The sequence below is a fragment of the Ambystoma mexicanum genome, chromosome 11 (genome assembly GCF_040938575.1).
Source record: "Ambystoma mexicanum isolate Mex_15411 chromosome 11, UKY_AmexF1_1, whole genome shotgun sequence".
NCBI classification, from domain to species: domain Eukaryota; kingdom Metazoa; phylum Chordata; class Amphibia; order Caudata; family Ambystomatidae; genus Ambystoma; species Ambystoma mexicanum.
This window is the reverse complement of record NC_090934.1, coordinates 19,356,977-19,374,484: the sequence shown is the minus strand read 5'-3', so window position 1 is coordinate 19,374,484 and position 17,508 is coordinate 19,356,977. Positions and strand designations below refer to the sequence as shown.

At 49.1% G+C, this 17,508-nt stretch overlaps 1 protein-coding gene across 20 annotated transcripts in view; it reads left to right on the top strand.

Annotated features, from left to right (window-relative positions):
• The window catches only part of MACF1 (microtubule actin crosslinking factor 1), a 1,825,008-nt gene that overhangs the window by 664,174 nt on the left and 1,143,326 nt on the right, over nt 1-17,508 (top strand). For all 20 annotated transcript variants that reach the window (XM_069622429.1, XM_069622430.1, XM_069622431.1 and 17 more), the window contains 4 exons: nt 7,476-7,583; nt 8,082-8,180; nt 9,192-9,344; nt 13,217-13,305. In XM_069622429.1, coding sequence (XP_069478530.1) covers nt 7,476-7,583; nt 8,082-8,180; nt 9,192-9,344; nt 13,217-13,305 — 449 coding nt within the window. The remainder of the gene's footprint in view (nt 1-7,475; nt 7,584-8,081; nt 8,181-9,191; nt 9,345-13,216; nt 13,306-17,508) is intronic.

Genomic DNA, 17,508 nt, shown 5'->3' with positions numbered 1-17,508 from the left:
GGGCCGCAATTAGCTAAGGCCATCTGACCGAGTCAAAAGTCAAAAGCCTTTATTGCATCCAGTGATACTATCGCCATCTCGCCCGCATCTTCTTTTGCATGTTCAATGACTCAGTGAAGTCGCATGAGGTTATTGGATATGTTTCTATTGGGGACATAACCAGTCTGATCGGGGTGTATTAACTTACTGATGACCTTCCTCATTCTGTTTGCCAAAACCGAATGTTAATATTTAATATTTTACTATCTTGATTTAACATTGACAGGGGCCTATAAGATCCACAGTCACAGCCAGGCTTATTGGGTTTGGGGAGCGGTATGATTGCCTCTCGTAGGGACTCTGGTAGTTTCCATCGGGTGTCCATCGAACCCCGGGGTCTGTCTTGTGGGCAGCTGCCTGACTACCTCCTCCAGTTCCTCTAGGGTGATCGGTGCGTCCAACTCCTCTCTTTGTTCCGCACTAATCTGTGGTAGTCCAATAGCTTCTAGCGTTCCTTCTATTTCTTCGTTGTCTTCTCTCCTGTCATACAGGAGCCGGTAATAGTCTGCAAATTCCTGGTTAACTCCTTCTTGAGTGTCTACTAAGCTTCCATCTTCCCTCGCTATCATTCTAATTGTGGATCTGGGAGTCTCGTTTTTGTATATCCATGCCAGAACCCTCCCTGGTTTATCCCCTCCTGCATGCTGCCTCTCTATATACTTTTTATAGTTGAGGTTACATAACCTTTCCCAGTGTCCAGCACATTTCTGTTGCAGCTCAAGGACTGCTTCCTCATCCGTTTTAGTGTTACCTCCCCTTTTCAACACTATTTCTAGTTACGTTTCCGCTTCTTGCAGTTCGGCTTAGATCCCACCCTGTAATCCTTTGGATTTAGCTATAGCTATCCCCCTCACCACCACCTTAAAAGCTTCCCACGCGTACCCGCTGCTTCCACACTACCAGTGTTTATCTCAGAATAACTGACTATTTCCTCTCTCATGTCCTCTCTAAATACATTATCTTTCAACGTCTCTGCTTGCAGGTTCCATGTTGGTATCTTTGCTCTCGGGGGCCGGTATTGCCATACTAGCATCAGTGGCGATTGGTCAGAAATGACCATTGCCTTATACTCTGCCTGCACTATTTCTGTCATTAGTGCATGTGTGACAAACACATAGTCTAAACTAGTATGCAGGTCCTGAGGGGCTGCATAGTGCCTGTCCTGCGGGTGATGTAACCTCCATGCGTCTTCTAACCCTAGGTCCGATAACAATGACTGCAATGTCCTCGCAGCTGGCGTGGGTCTATTTATTTTAGTGTCAGATCTATCTATTTTCGGGTTCAATACACAATTAAAATCTCCTCCCCAGATCACTGCCTCCGAGGCTCCCACTGAGTTTGCCATATAGGGTCCTGAAGTATGCTGCCGTGTCCTGATTGGGGGCGTATGTGTTTACGGTACATATTACTCTGTTCTCCACCAGCCCCCTCAGTACAACCATCCTCCCATCTGGCTCTGCTGTAGATTGCAATAGCTGGAACGGGACATGCGGTGCTACCCAGATAATTACTCCACTGGCATAGGCTGAGTATGCTTCTCCCACCACAGTTCCCCTCCATTTCTTCCTAATCGCGTCAAGCTTTTCTTTCGTTAAGTGAGTCTCTTGTATCAAGGCTATGTCAATTTTCTGCCTGCGCAGATAAATCATAACCTTATTCCTTTTTAAATAGCTGTTGAGCCCTCTAACGCTCCAAGTAACTATTCTAAGGTCTCCCATGACATATTAAGTTTCCCTTCTCCCTCCGCCAGTGCAATCCCTTCCTTAATACTTGTAGGCTTGTTCCCCAATTTAACATTACAACTTCCCCAACTGACCCCCCCCAGTCCTCCTAACATAACTATAAACCACTGCACACAACCCCTTCCCGCCCCCCATACCCCACCCCAACTGGTGCCCAGCTCCATCCTTGGATCTCAGGCTCCCCTGCATTTGGTCCCACCTCGGAATGCCAAGAACAGGTACCCGAAAGGGTGTCAACGATATATTGGTGACCTAACTAATCTATACGTGGGGGTGCGAGAGCCTGTCCCATAGGGCCCCCACTTCATTTAAGTCGCTATGTTCGAGGATCATACATATATAGCTCTGGTCGCTCTACATTGCCAGCCCGACATAGACGATAGAAGATTGTGTGCAAGTCGGAGGGGGATTTATCCCATGACTTTTTGTTCTACCTAACTGGAAAATCTTGATTTGGAATATAGTTTTGCTACTAGCCCTGATTTGAAAAAGACACTGGTGTGTTGAAACACGTGTTATCCAAAAGGGCATTATAATAAATACATTTCGGCCTTCATGCAAGTACTGTGGCGCAGTTCCTGAAGTGTGGAGCATTTTCTTTAACCGTTTTCTCAAGGGGTGGGGGTCAGAAGCCTCTTTCTGCCCCACACTAACTGCGACACCATTTTGAATTCTAATATTAACCAGGCGCATGGAAACCTTTCCAGTTGGTACAAAATAAAACCCCACAAGTGTGGCATAATCTACTTTGCCAGGCAGCATCCTGTCCTATATTCCAGTCCCAGTGTTTGTGAGTGCGACACCCTGGGTGGCACGGTCCCCATGCTACTTATCTGTGCTGTCTCCCTTCTCGATGCGCGACTTTTGGGGGCAGCTCTGCATGTCCAGCCATTCTGTCGCGTCCTCGGGGGTTTCAAAAACAATGTTTTATTTTTGTGGAACACCTACAGTTTGGCGGGATAGATCAACATATATTTGTAGCCAGATTCTCGCATTCTTCTTTTCACCGTCCCAAAGTTCATGCGTTGGCGTTGTACTTGCAGAGTGTAGTCCAGGTATGCCGTTATGGTGGCCGACCCTCTTTGTATCGTACGTACTCTTTGTATCGTACGTACTCCACGTACGCATTCCGTGTTCGGGGCCACTTCTTTCTCCAGGTCCCCTGTGCGTTCCGCCAAAGTTCTAACATCTTGCCGGAGGAGATTCACCTCCTCCTGTACAGCCCTGACTTTGAGCTCCAAGGCCACTTTTAATTCCACCGCAGCCGTTTCCAATTTGGTTTCCCAAGCGACTTTCAGGTCTGCAATAGCTGCCAGGATCTCCTGATCTCTGCTCGTGGTGGTTGTGCCCACCGTGGGCGTTCTTTCCTTGCTTCTAGCCCCCTCTGCCACCAGCAATGTTTTGGCATACTCCTCGATCGTGGGTTGCTTGCTCTTTATTTTAGGCAGTTTGTTGGCAATCCTGACGGCGTCTGGATGTGCACATGCTAGCTTGCGGCGTGTAGTCTCTGGCCTGCGCTCTTCCCGTTCTTGACGACAGGGGTGGTTTGCGACCAGTGATTATGCGCTGGCGTGTCTCTTCTCCCGTTCAGTGTGCCCCACCTCCTTGTACGCCAAGTCTATGGTTGCTCCCCCCAGCCCGTGGGACTCCTCTGAGCAGCTCTACAGTTCAGTGCGCCCCACCAATGGGCTCCACCAAGTCACAGGCGCATCCTGCACATGTGGGCAGCGCGCTGCTGCCCTCTCATCAGGATGCTCCTCACTTCTCCCCTTCCCCCGCTTCGCCTAGGGGCCCGGGGGCTTCATCATGCGCCAACTCTTGTGTCCTCCTCACCTGGCCGCCCTGGTGTGGGCACGCACTTGCCAATCTGTTGGTCCTTCATGCGTGGCGCAGCCCAGGTGCCACGCTTGGGGCCTCGCAGCACACCTCCAAGCGCCCGTGTGCCCGGGGGCTCCGAATCTTCGCTTGGGTCCGGGTATGCTTGCCCCTCCTCAGCCGTGTGTGCGGCCCTGGGGCCTCGCTCAGTGTTGTTCCCGGAGGACCGCGGGTTTACAGCTACAGCTGGTGCGCGCTGGCGGCTTAATTGGCAGCGTTTTGTTCATCATAGGTGCCGCTCGCGCACTAATATGGATGGTGCTACGCGGCAATACCTCCTCTATCAGCTTCAGCGAGGCGGGCCGCCTTTACATATAGTGGATGGCTTCCCGGGGCCGCGCCGCTCCAGGCCGCCTCTTGCCTGGCGCCCTCTCTGGTCCCGCTGCACCTCTTGGTGCTCCGCTTCGAATGTCCTCCTTCGCAGGGATTATCCGAGGGCTCGCCCTCCCGTCGCCAGCCTGACCTTAGCTGCCTGTGTTCCTTGGGGGCGTGTCTCTTTTCTGGGCTTCCCTGCCAGCCTCGTAGCATTGCTGTTCGGTGCTGCTGCGGGGGCCATGCCCACTCAGATTGGGCCCCCCATGTGCGAACCCATGCCACTAGCACCTCGGGGCCGCCATGTTCCCTCAGAGGCAAGCTCCGGGGCAGTGTGCCAAGGATTCTGACCGCTTGGCATCCGGTGCGGGTCATGATCCCGACACCCTCCGTCTCACACACCTAGAGCGGGGGTGCCCTTGCGGTACACCCTGCGGCCAGGGATGTCCTCTGTCGTCTATAGGCTCCGTTCATGCAGCCGGCTGGCCCCTTTGTCTGAGCCCCTCGTCCACCATCTTGTGCCTTTGTTTCATAATAAGCGTCTTCGTCCTGGATCGCATCTCCGACTCCAAATGTCACATGGTCTTCAGATTTGCAACGCACCCGCGTGCTGCCTTCACAAGCTCATACGAGGCGTTCTAGAGCATAAATGTTGCAGTATATGCATTTTTCAGCGTGGATCAGTCTCCGGATCACGGGAGCTCCACTATAGCACAGCCTCTCACATGGCTCGCTTAGCCATGCCCCCAAGGGTTACTGTAACATTGATGTGGAATGATATGTGATGAATAGATTTTGGTTAAACAGTGCCTAACAGCCCTGACGATGGACGGAAGTACGAAATACATTGACTAGTCTGGCTATGAATCAGAAGCAGATGTTTTTTGAGAAAAATGAATGCTGAATTACTCTTATTTTTACAATACAACACAACTTAGCTGTATCTAAATTAAGTAATTTACATGAAGAAAAATATTTGGCAACTCTGGATAGCGAGCAAGGAGTGAGCACGCTCAGGAGCGGATTGATATCTGCTCCTTTTTTCTAGAGGTTTACAATAACCTTGTGCCAAGGCTACAGGTTGTGCTCCCACTATAACTCAGTTTTGAAATTAATCAACCATATTACATGAGAGAGACTAACATTTGGTATATAAGCAGTGCCCACTCTACCCCATTGACTTGCCTTTTCTTACTATGCCTCGAAGTCGACGAATGGTGTGAACCACTTCGTGAATGGGAGCGTTTGGACCTTTTTTGACGACGAGAAACTGTCCACCAAATCTCGTCTGAGGTTTTTTGTTTAGGTGGAGTCGAAGGGGATTTTTGGGACTTATCTGCCGCAAGCTCTACACTCTCTCAGGTCTTTGTCATAGATAGGCAGTCCTTGAACTCCGAAGACGGATGATTCGCCCCAGGCAGATCCTGTGAGGGTCCGTCATGTACATCTTTGCACTGCAGTCACGGCACTTCTTGAAGCCGGATAGAGGAGTGGACGACGCCGAAGACAAAGCCATTTTGTGTCAAAACTCGAGATGGTGATGAGATTTTGAAGAATATTTCGCAAATATTCCTGCCAGGAATGAGGCGTTACGCATCCAAAGCTGAAAGTGGGGAAAAACGGAACTCAGGCCAACGGCACTGTGCGTGCTATATATACCTGCGGTAACATGACGTTGAGACGGAGGCCTCTGAGGGACATCGAGTCGACAGACATCGACGTACAGCACCCCCTGCTGAAATACAATTTCTGAGGCAGCAAAGCTGGGATATTGGAAATATCAAAGATAAGGAAAACGTAGGAGGACACAATCCATTCGAAAGACAGTTTGTAAGTGAAGGTGAAACAGTTTTTTCTTTTACTGAGGATTCCCGGCCTGACGACGGGGAATATTCATGAGCATGTGAATCCATGCCAGACCCATGCTGGAGAACAATAGTTACAGGTAAGCAACTTGTTCCTTGTCAATCATTGGTGCACTCTGGTTTCGTCCATGGCTGCGAGCGTTTCTGGCCCTTGGTCCTGTCATGAATCTGAGGGTGAGGAGGGGCATTCTGCGGGGGCCGTGCCCAATACCACTGCTCAAGTAAAGTGAAACAGGAGCCATCTAACGGAAAATCATAAGAGCTTTGGGAAACTAGCCCCTCGAGATGCCAAAGAAGCCAGTAGAAAACTATACAAGAGAGATACATAGAAGCCTGCAGGAGATGGTGTTCATTGGAAGCCAGATAAGGCCATGAGTTTCTCTACTTCCTGGAAGGAGTTATAGACTAATCCAGGTGTCCTGCAGGAGTACTTGGAGACCACTGTGGAGAGCATTTATAGAAGGACCAGGAGAAGGGAGTAATTCCCCTGGTCCTTTATGTTGGCACATTGAAGGAGTTACTTCCATTGTAAGATAGAAGTAAGACACCTGGAAGGGGGGGGGGGGGCATTCACTCCAGTTAAAGACTTATGTGTTTATAGTGTTAGAGTTAAATTGGTTGGTTTCTGAGGGAGGATATTTAATTTTGACGGACATTCTACTCCTCACCACAGTTTTCATAGGTTGAGGCAGGCCAAGCCCCTGATAAGTAGGGAGAGTTGGGGTTTGTTACTGATTTAATAAAGGTTCATAGCCCCAAAATGACCTCTCCTGGTCAGTCTCCCTCATTTACACTCTCGCATAGCCCACTTGGGAAGGTCAACAAGCATGTTTTAGCTCACTCTTCTGATGGCTGCTGATCATACTCTTGTTCAGATGAGAATTGCCTGGCATTTTGGTGCTGAACTGCCCTTGTGGGTGGGGCCAGACTGATATGCACATTAATACTTATTTTCTGTGAATGTTGCAGTGAGTGAAAAAATGTGGTTGTAGACCCCCCCAGAGTGGGGTTCACCCAAAAGAAAAGGTTATTTGAGCCATTTTCTTCTTCAGTATAGGGGCTCCCACTCTCCTGTAAATTTACTAACATTTTGGACTTCGTATGACTTGAGTGTAAAAACTGCGTAAGGGCCAGGAAGACTGAATGACTGCAATATAAGCTTGAGTGCTCAAGAAGTGAAAAATCAGTTGTGTATTGTTCACAAAGCTTTCATAACCACCACCAGATATATCAATGAGCTGCGTCAGGTTCTGAAATAACACATTAAAGAAGTGGGTTAGGTTGGGACAGTGGTGTCCTCTGCATTTATTTAACATGGCATGAGGTAGGCAATGGGGGTAAAAGATGTGGCAGCATGCCTGCGGTCCAAAAAAAGGCTATTACAGAAATACCAATGTCCTTCAGTCTGTCCGGTAGAATAAGATGGTTTCATGTATTGAATGCCACCGATAAGTACATGGGCACCGTCAAGTTGATGCCTCTTCCAGTACTGACACTGCTTTAAAACACAGCATTGGTATTTTACTTTCAAAGGGTACTCATGAGAGGGGCTCCTTTTCTGACTGGACATTTGCTGAATTAAGCCTGTGTACCTGGCTGGCTTCCTTTACAAATGGTTAAGATGTGTGCTTTCCACTTCCAGGAGTACGAGCTGCAGCTAATGACATACCGAGCATTCGTAGAGTCCCAACAGAAATCTCCAGGGAAGCGCCGGCGCATGCTGTCCTCCTCCGACCTGGTGACACAGGAGGTTAAGTGCCCCTCATACTCTTCTCCCAGCACCCATGCTCTGCACCTGTGATGTACCACAGAAGGCCAAAACTCCCTGTTACATGTGGTGTTTTCTGCTTTCTACTCTATTTTGCCCCTTCTTGCATGGCATCCCACATACTTTTTACCTCACCTCAGCTTCTTCTGCTTTGCTTCCCACCTCCTCTCCTGTTTTTTCCTCCTCTGCCATCACAGTTTCTCTCCATTTTTGCTTTCCACCTCCTCACCTGCGTTTTTTCCTTTCCCATCACTGTGTCTCCCATTGTCCTGTCTGTGTCACTCCTGCTTTTGGTCCTCTCCCACCACTTTCTCTCCCTCTGCTTCCTGCTACATCTCCTTCTTTCTGTCTCTACCACCACTGTTTCTTTATCGCTCAGTTTCCTGTATCATAAATGTTCTTTGCTCTGCCTCCCTCGATCCTTGTGTGCAGCCCTTGGTGTGTGAACTGTGTATCTTAATAGTCCCTTTTCCTTTACAGTTCATGGATCTACGCACACGTTACACGGCATTGGTTACTTTGACCACCCAGCATGTGAAATACATCAGTGATGCACTGCGGAGGTTGGAGGAAGAGGAGGTATGAGACAAGATACCTCAACTTGTGTATGGGCCCAGGCGTCACGCCTACTGATTATTTCAGGACTATGTCTGTATCTGTGTGAAAAGACTCCGATCTCTGTATCTCACATGCTTTACAGACTGCCCTCTGGGTGTTTGTTTTGCCTGTGTGTGTGTGTTTGCACTTTCACTCTCTGCGGTGTGTATGCTTGCCTCTGCTGTTTATCGGCTGTGTGTTTGAAACATGTAGGAATTATTATAGCGTGGCTGTTGCCCAATGGATCGCAGCATGTATCGGCCTCTTGGGTTCGCCCAGTTGGGTGCTGTATAGGCTGGTCTGTGGTGGTCTAATGCCTGTATTTTCCTCAGCTGATCTGCTGCTGAGAGCAGTGAATGGTGGGACCATCTACGAGAGTGTCAGTTTCTTTCTTTGCACAGACTGAGCCCTCGCCTCTCTTCCCTGGGATAGTGCTACTAAAGATGCTGCCTTTCCATCTCTCTTTTGTTCTTCATCCTCTGCGTCACCTGTTTTGAATGTTGAGTGGTTTGCTGTGGAAATATTTCATCTACAGAATTGGCCACGTTCACCCACATGTTTGGCTGTCGGGCTCCTCTGCTGGCTGATGTTCTCCAGTGATACAATTTAGGCGTTGGTGCGCTTCTCCACTCTTGTACTGCTAGAACGACTGCGCACAACCTTCCAGTCCATATGTGCATTTACTATATGTGTACGCAGATAGGAAAAAGAAGCGAGATCAAGAAACCAGTCTGGTCTGATGTGGTGGTCGGGGCTCAGAAACCTATGTGCAGGTTGCTTGATGCAAGTGTTGCTGCTTCCTGTATTTCTTTGCTTTCCATGAGCATTGCTCTGGATCCCCCTCTCTTGCAGGTGATGAATGCCCACACTTAGAAGAGAGTGGGTCTGGACTAAGAGTCTTTAATTCAATAACTCTTATTAATATTTTGTTCCCAGGATGGTAAAGGGCTGAATACTGAAGAATGTCAAATGTTTGCTCTTGTTCCCCTGCAGAAAGTGGTTGAGGAGGAGAAGCAGGAGCAGGTGGAGGGACTACGAAACTTGTTGGGCTGGGTGTCTGGCTTATCCGCAGGTGTGGGAGCCAAGAAAGCACCGCCCCAGAGCCCATCAACAGGGGATGTGCAGCAGAGCATCACTGAGCAGCAGGTCAGACGCCCACGCCCTTCTCTATATCATTTGCATTGTGGGGCTCTCCTTACCCTACCATGCCTTCCCCGCCCTTTTCTAACTGAGCATGTCTCTCTCTCTCTCTCTCCCGCGCTCTCCCTCTCATATATACTTATGCAGTGGATCATTGCTCTCTTCTGTTCCTCCATTTGTGTTTCGTCCTTAAAAGCTTTTATTATCTCTTCCACCACTTTACTCGCTTTCCCAGTTCCTCCTCTGGCTCTTGGCAGAAGCATGGCTCACCCATGTCTCTCTCCCATGTTTACATATGCTCGCTATTCCTGTGTGGAGCATGTCTCTCTCCCAGGTTCTTCCAATTGTTTGTAAGCTGAGCATGGATCCCTTGCACTGTTTCCTTGGAGCTGTGCATAACTCTTTCCTCTCTATCTCCACCTTTCTGTGAGCTCTTCTATCCCTAGGAAGCGCATTGCTTCCTTCTTTGAACACAGTTCGCAAGTGGTTTCATCCCCACAATATTTAGAATGTACTGTTTATTTGAGACAAAATGGTCTCTGCAGCGTAATAGATAAAAAGAAAGGGGGAGAGGGTATGCAGGTGCAAAACAATGGTGTATGAGGACTAGTGGGGCTAGAAGAAGAATGGAAGTATTGAGGCACCCCCATGATAAGAAAGAAGAAAATGGTTATAAAGCAAAAGTGAAATCACAACAGTACAGTTTAAAAATTGCGGAGATGAAACTGCATAAAATCCTTTGATGCTCAGCTGGACATGGGTCAGCCCTCTCTCCCAGGCTCTTCCACTTCCTCCACAGTGGAGCACAGTTCCCTCTTGCTATTCCATTTCCTCTTCTGTTGCTCGGCCTGGCGCTATTCTCTCTTCCATGTGCCAGCTGATTCTCACATGTGCATGGCTGTTGCCTCTACTCCATGTGCCCATTTTTCCTCACCTGAACATGGATGTCTCCTTTCCTGTTTGCCCCTCTCTCGCATGTGCCCCTCTGTTCTTCCCTGAACGTGGCTGTCTCTTTGTTTCCCCTCTCTTGCATGTGCCCCTCTGTTCTTCCCTGAATGTGACTGTCTCTTCCTTTACCCTCTCTGTGGCTCATCTGTTCCTCACCTGAACATGGCCCTTCTGTTCCTGACCTTGGCAGGTTTGTCTCATCTCTTCCCTGTCCTCCTCTGTTTCTTGGCTCAGCCCTCCTCTCTCTTCCATGTGCCCCTCCTTTTCTCACCTGAGCATGGCTGCCTCCTCTCTTCCACGTCTTCCTCTGTTTCTTCACTTAGCCCTCTCCTCTCTTCTATGTGCCCCTGCGTTTCCTGCCTGAGACTGGATCTCTCCTCTCTTCCATGTCCTCCTCCTCTGTTTCTTGGCTCAGCCCTCCTCTCTCTTCCCTGTGCCCCTCCATTTCTCATCTGAGTTTAGCTGTCTCCTCTCTTCCATGTCTTCCTCTGTTTCTTCACTCAGCCCGCTCCTCTCTTCCATGTGCCCCACCGTTTCTAACCTGAGCATGGCTCTCTCCTCTCTTCCATGTCTTCCTCTGTTTTTTGACTCAGCCCTCTTCTCTTTCAAAGCTTCAACTGAGCAGTATCACATTAGACAGCAAGAGAATAGATAGTACCAACCCAGCTCCACACCCGAGGAAAAGGTTCAGACACACCCATCACTCCATACAACCTTCACTATGATACAGCTGGATCCGCACAACACCACTACAATGAGACGGCCCACAAGGAGCCAGCAACAACCCCTCCCACAGGGATACAGCTCAAACGGAACCAGAAGTACCAGAATCAGGAAACCGATCCCTCTAATCCCAACCTTCAGTTTTCTGCATACTCAACCCACACAAAACTCACACAACCATTTCTCTCCCAGCAATCCGCACACACTTCACTACACCGCATCAAAAACACATAAACAGCACCTACAGCACACGAGGTCTCGAACAATCCGATACATGCACCAAAGCCCAGTACCCGGTGTATACCGAGCTGAAGCTTCCAACAGAACACCAGCTCTCCCACTCTCCTACTCCCCTGCTCCCGACTAACCCTACCCTCCCTCCTTCCTATTTATAGATCCGCCAGAGCGCCTGGGGACCAATTCCGTTGGTGACGGTGCGCTATATAAGTACCTTTAACATAACATGTGCCCCTTTGTTTCTCACATGAGCCGGGCTCTCTACTCTCTTCACATTTCTTGCCAGTTCTCCTCTATTCCCCACCTGTGTGGCTGTCACCTCTCTTCCCCGTTCCCCTCTATTCCCCACCTGTGTGTCTGTCACCTCGCTTCCCCGTTCCCCTCCATTCCCCACCTGTGTGGCTGTCACCTCCCTTCCCAGTTCTCTATTCCCCACCTGTGTGGCTGTCACCTCTCTTCCCCGTTCCCCTCTATTCCCCACCTGTGTGGCTGTCACCTCTCTTCCCAGTTCTCCTCTATTCCCCACCTGTGTGGCCGTCACCTCTCTTCCCAGTTATCCTCTATTCCCCACCTGTGTGGCCATCACCTCTCTTCCCAGTTATCCTCTATTCCCCACCTGTGTGGCTGTCACCTCTCTTCTCTGTTCCCCTCTATTCCCCACCTGTGTGGCTGTCACCTCTCTTCCCCATTCCCCTCTATTCCCCACCTGTGTGGCTGTCACCTCTCTTCCCAGGTCTCCTCTATTCCCCACCTGTGTGGCTGTCACCTCTCTTCCCAGTTCTCCTCTATTCCCCACCTGTGTGGCTGTCACCTCTCTTAGCCGTTCCCCTCTATTCCCCACCTGTGTGGCTGTCACCTCTCTTCCCTGTTCCCCTCTATTCCCCACCTGTGTAGCAGTCACCTCTCTTCCCAGTTCTCCTCTATTCCCCACCTGTGTGGCTGTCGCCTCTCTTCCCCTTTCCCCTCTATTCCCCACCTGTGTGGCTGTCACCTCTCTTCCCAGTTCTCCTCTATTCCCCACCTGTGTGGCTGTCACCTCTCTTCCCTGTTCCCCTCTATTCCCCACCTGTGTAGCTGTCACCTTTCTTCCCTGTTCCCCTCTATTCCCCACCTGTGTGGCTGTCACCTCTCTTCCCAGTTCTCCTCTATTCCCCACCTGTGTGGCTGTCACCTCTCTTCCCTGTTCCCCTCTATTCCCCACCTGTGTGGCTGTCACCTCTCTTCCCTGTTCCCCTCTATTCCCCACCTGTGTGGCTGTCGCCTCTCTTCCCCATTCCCCACCTGTGTGGCTGTCACCTCTCTTCCCAGGTCTCCTCTATTCCCCACCTGTGTGGCTGTCAACTCTCTTCCCAGTTCTCCTCTATTCCCCACCTGTGTGGCTGTCACCTCTCTTCCCCGTTCCCCTCTATTCCCCACCTGTGTGGCTGTCTCCTCTCTTCCCAGTTCTCCTCTATTCCCCACCTGTGTGGCTGTCACCTCTCTTCCCTGTTCCCCTCTATTCCCCACCTGTGTGGCTGTCACCTCTCTTCCCCGTTCCCCTCAATTGCCCACCTGTGTGGCTGTCACCTCTCTTCCCCGTTCCCCTCTATTCCCCACCTGTGTGGCTGTCGCCTCTCTTCCCTGTTCCCCTCTATTCCTCACCTGTGTGGCTGTCGCCTCTCTTCCCTGTTCCCCTCTATTCCTCACCTGAAGTTGGTTGTGTCCTCCCTTCCCCTCTTACATGTGCACTCTGTTCCCACCTGAGCACGGCTGTCTCCTCTCTTTAGTCTTTCATGTGCCCAATGTTCCTCATTTGTGTATGTTTTGCTCGATTTCTCCATGTGGCCTCTATTTCTCGGCTGTGCGTGGCTCTCATCTCGCAAACTTTTCCATGTGCCACCTGCTCTTCTGCTGAGTGATGCTCTCTTCCCCCTTTTCCATGTGTCCTCTGTTCCTCAACTGAGCATGTCTCTTTCCTCTCTCACGCCTAGGCTGTCACTGATGAACTGGCATCCAAGAAAGAGCAGGTGACCGAGGCTATTAAAGCTGCTCAGATCTTCCTGGCTAAGCACGGGCAAAAGTGAGTACCGCTCCTCCCAGAGGAAGAGAAGCAGGGAAGTGATCAGTGCCAACCAAATTGGCATCGGGTGGGTGGGAATGGGATTGGGCATCAGTGGCAAGTGACTGGTGAGGTGGGTGGGCACTCAAGGTGCAGATGTATAGATTCAAAATCGCTCTGGTCTATGGGTTAGAAAGCATGAGCTGGGCATAGTGCGGGTTGGTCAAGTTGGGGCCATTGCATGTGAGGGATGAACTCTGGGCACACTGGGTTAGTCACCAGCATTGAGTTAGAGGAGCTGAGTGCTGGGAAAGAGCCGTTCGGGCGGGTGAGTGAAGAAGTTTGTGGAGCAGAAAACATGGCTAGAGTTTGTGGGAGTGAGGATGACCCGTCTCCCTTCTTTTCCTTAAATATTGCGGGTGTGGTCCTCACCAGATCTTTGAACTAAACCCCTTTCTTGTTGAAAGTCTGGCAAGATCCCAGAGCATATTGTGAGAAACCAGAAGGTGACCCACCCACTAGTCCCCTGGGATCTGTCATACAGGTAGCTAGGACATGCCCACTGCTTTTGGATTCATTCCTGAGGGTGGTCCAGTGCGGGAGGATCACCTGGGTAAGGGGTCTTCGGGGAGTGGGACACCGGATAGTGAGACGTGGTATCCCCTTCGCTGTAACACCTTTACCCCATCCTACCCGGTAGGATATTTAGGAACGCTACCCCCCCTTTTTACAACATGAACACATTCTCATTGAAAGCCCGCTCTAAGGAAAAGCAGACTAACACCCGAGCCGTATACCTGACGTGTCCCAGGGTTGGTCAGCAATTACTGACCATCACACACATCTGACTTCCATTAAGCTTCCCCACATGGATAAAAGGCGGAGCGAGGCAAAACACATGAGGTAACAGCAGTCCCATGATGGCAGTTTAACGAGAGAAGAAAGATGCAAAAAAAAGAGGATCGCAAGGAGGGAAGTTTCCTTGACCTTTTTGACAAGGAACCGTTACTTTCACGAAACTTGAATAGAAAGCGTAAGAAAGCGTAAGACCAGGAAACCAGGCTGAAGAATCCTGCATTGTGTGTAGGAGCTACCTGGGGCAGTTTCACGTCACTAATCAAGGTGGGGAGAATGACCAGCTGCCGTGGTACTGTCCTTGGCTCCAAGAACAAAGCAACGTCAGTGAAATGAACACAGCCAGTGAGTTGGGGAGATCGATACAAGACCGGTCGGTGTTGAAGCCAAGGTGGCAAGTGTTAGGGAGAATTCTCAGAAATGTGCCTATTCCCTTCTACATTAGAGACCCCCAGCTCTTTTTGCTGGACTTTAGGACTTTTTTTATCTCTCATGTAATTTTAATGTGATTTATTCTCTGTGTTTCTTTTGACTTTGGCGTCTGACAAACTCCATAGGCGGCATATTTACATTGTGTCACAGAGCACCATCAGTGCAGTGACACAGGGAAATCTCTTAGCTTTCACAAATGTTTAAATACCTTCTCTTGGTGAAACTACTGTTTCCAAGAGCAGTGAAGTGAAATTGACTTTACTTACATTTTGTAACTTTCTAGACCCAGCACACACTATCTTACCATAGAGCGCTGGAGGGGTTACTTAGTATCCCCTTTGTCTAACTTCTCATGTAATATTTGTATGTTACCCTTTCTACAATTAATGGCTGGTGGCAGTGGTTTACGTTTTACTACCATTGTGTGTTTTTACCAAAGGCACCCATGGGTGCCCATTTTGTCGACATGGCCCTGGTCTTTAATTTTTTGTCCTTTCTTGTTGGAAAGGACCTTCTTGAGATTTACTCTGCCCGACAAACCAGGTTTGGTCCCTTTGTTCATTTTGTTTTTGGCGGGATTCCTGGTGAAGCCCGCCTCTGGCCTCAGAATGTCTGGCATGGGCAGAAAGTGAGAGAGGTGCCTGAAACTCCCTGTGCTTAATCCCCTTGCTTACAGGAATGCACCCAAAGATGATTGGCCAGCTGGCTGTTCCTGCAAGGACAGCCACCCTGCTGTGTGATTGACAGCTAGGCTGGAATGATTGGGAGAAACCTGCATAAAAGGTGAGGCTTTTTGGCTTGGAAGGCAGAGTTGACCACTGGACGAAGGAATCCAAAGAAGAACTTGGATTACCTCCTGCTACAACTCCTGGACCGTTGGTTTGCCTCGTGAAGCCCTGCTGCTGTGCTGAAGCTCCGAATTCGCCTGGACTAGAGAACCCCTGCAAGGACGACTTCTCCCTTTGAGTTGGACCAATGAACTCCAAAGTAAGCCTGTCTGGACATCCTCTCGGAGCTGGCTGTATTTCCACTGTTGCTGGAACCGAAGTGCCAGGGAGAGGAACTCCAGATTGTGTGCATTGCTTTTAAGTCGGACCCAACCGCTAGGAAGATCCTCCGGACTTCCCTGATACAGGACTGACCAAGCCCGAACCCCCTCAACAGAGTGCTAGACCCCAGAAGCAAGGAAAGTTTGAAGTGGTATCCGAGAACCGCGATGTTGCTTTTTGCTGTCAAAAGCGAGGAGCTGAAACACAGAAGGACCGCTGAATTTAAGTTTTCCCATTCCTGCGGCTGACCATCCCATTGCAGAGCAGGAGTCCCCAGACGTCCTCCCTCTTGTCCCCATGACTGAGGCTTAGGAACAACAGGATCTGTAGAGATGTACAGGAACAGAAGCCAGCTGGAACCATTTCTTCTAACCAGAGGTACTGTAATGTCTAAGAGAACTTACCTCTTGTTGTGTAGCCCTACTTGCTCTCAGTTGAGACCTGTCTTGGTTACCTTGCAGAGTTGCTAAAGCTTTGGCCTTCACAAGCATCCCAGCTTGTGACCCTTCAAGTGTTCTATTTTTCTACAAACATTTTCTACACACATTGTGCAAGACTTTTTACCTACCTGCAAAGAAAATCTTCAGCTCCCCTTGACGTTGTGCAATTAACATTGGCTGTCCAGGCTTCCTGAGTGACTCTTCTTACCTCTGACTTGGTGCTTTGGCCCAACCCAGAGGAAAGGGTTAATATTACTCTGCTTTGGAAGGTTTTTAAAAGTGCTTACCTGTTTATGAATTATTTGTTAATATTTGTTTTAATCCTCTATTCTATCTTTCTCACCAAACTCTGTATTGCTCTAAATGTACCAGTGATAAATCAATGTCCACAGTGTCCTAGCTATTTAAGTCACCTGAGGGTGTAGGAAGTGTTGTTGCTATCCTCAATGGATGTCATCTGATTTAGAGAAACTAGGAGTGTGGTTTGAAGTATATTTAAGTGTCCCTCCTATACCAGAAGTGCCGAGATGTGAGCCGACAACCGGCAGAATGAAGCCTCGTAAGGTTGCTACTAAAGCCTAGCGAGCTCGACTCAAGGTGCAGGTGGGGATACAGTCGTTATGCCTTCCCACAATTTCCGCAGAGAGAGAGCTTTTGATGTTTGTTCAAGTCTGCAATGTTGTACTTGAAGCCAACAGTAGTTTTGAGACAAGCAACTTTGCCATAGCCTGTTGGAGACACCTCTGTTTTGCAGTTGCACAGTTCCGGTTTTGAACGAGCAGACATTTCTCGTTGCTATAAAGGAGGCGAGGGTGGAACTGTGCAAGCCCTGCGGTCGGCAGTTAATAGCTTGTTAACCAACTTAGGAGAGGACGAACTTACAGCCCGATCCCTGACTCTCGATTTGTATGGCGGCCATATCCATGATGGTATGAATGTCCCGCGGACTCAAACGCCCACGTAACATGCAATTTCCGGTGTCATCGGAAGATTAACGTTTCATTGGGAGAAGTTTGCAATCCTTTTGACCAAGTAAAGGTGGACTTACTGGACCAGTGTTCAAGACTTCATCGACACTGCTCCAGTTTTCAGAAAACCATCATAAAACGATATATGGTTTTTGTAGTTACAAGATACAGTGCTCTTTCTTTAATAGACAGTCGCTGATGAATTTCCAGACAGTAATTTGCAAACTGAATAGGCAAGAAACATGTTGGATGATAGAATGCTTTTATGAATTAAAGTGAGTGGAATGATTTGAGCATGGACGGTATGATTGGTGTGAGTTTTTAGATTGCTTGATTGTATGCACAGCACATGACACTTCATCAAAACGAGTGGCAGAAAAAAAGTTTTTGCACGTGTCGATTACAAATTGTCTGTTCCTTTGCACTGTTATTCTTTTAACAATTGAATTGTATTAAGTAAAAAAAAGGCTTTTATTACTG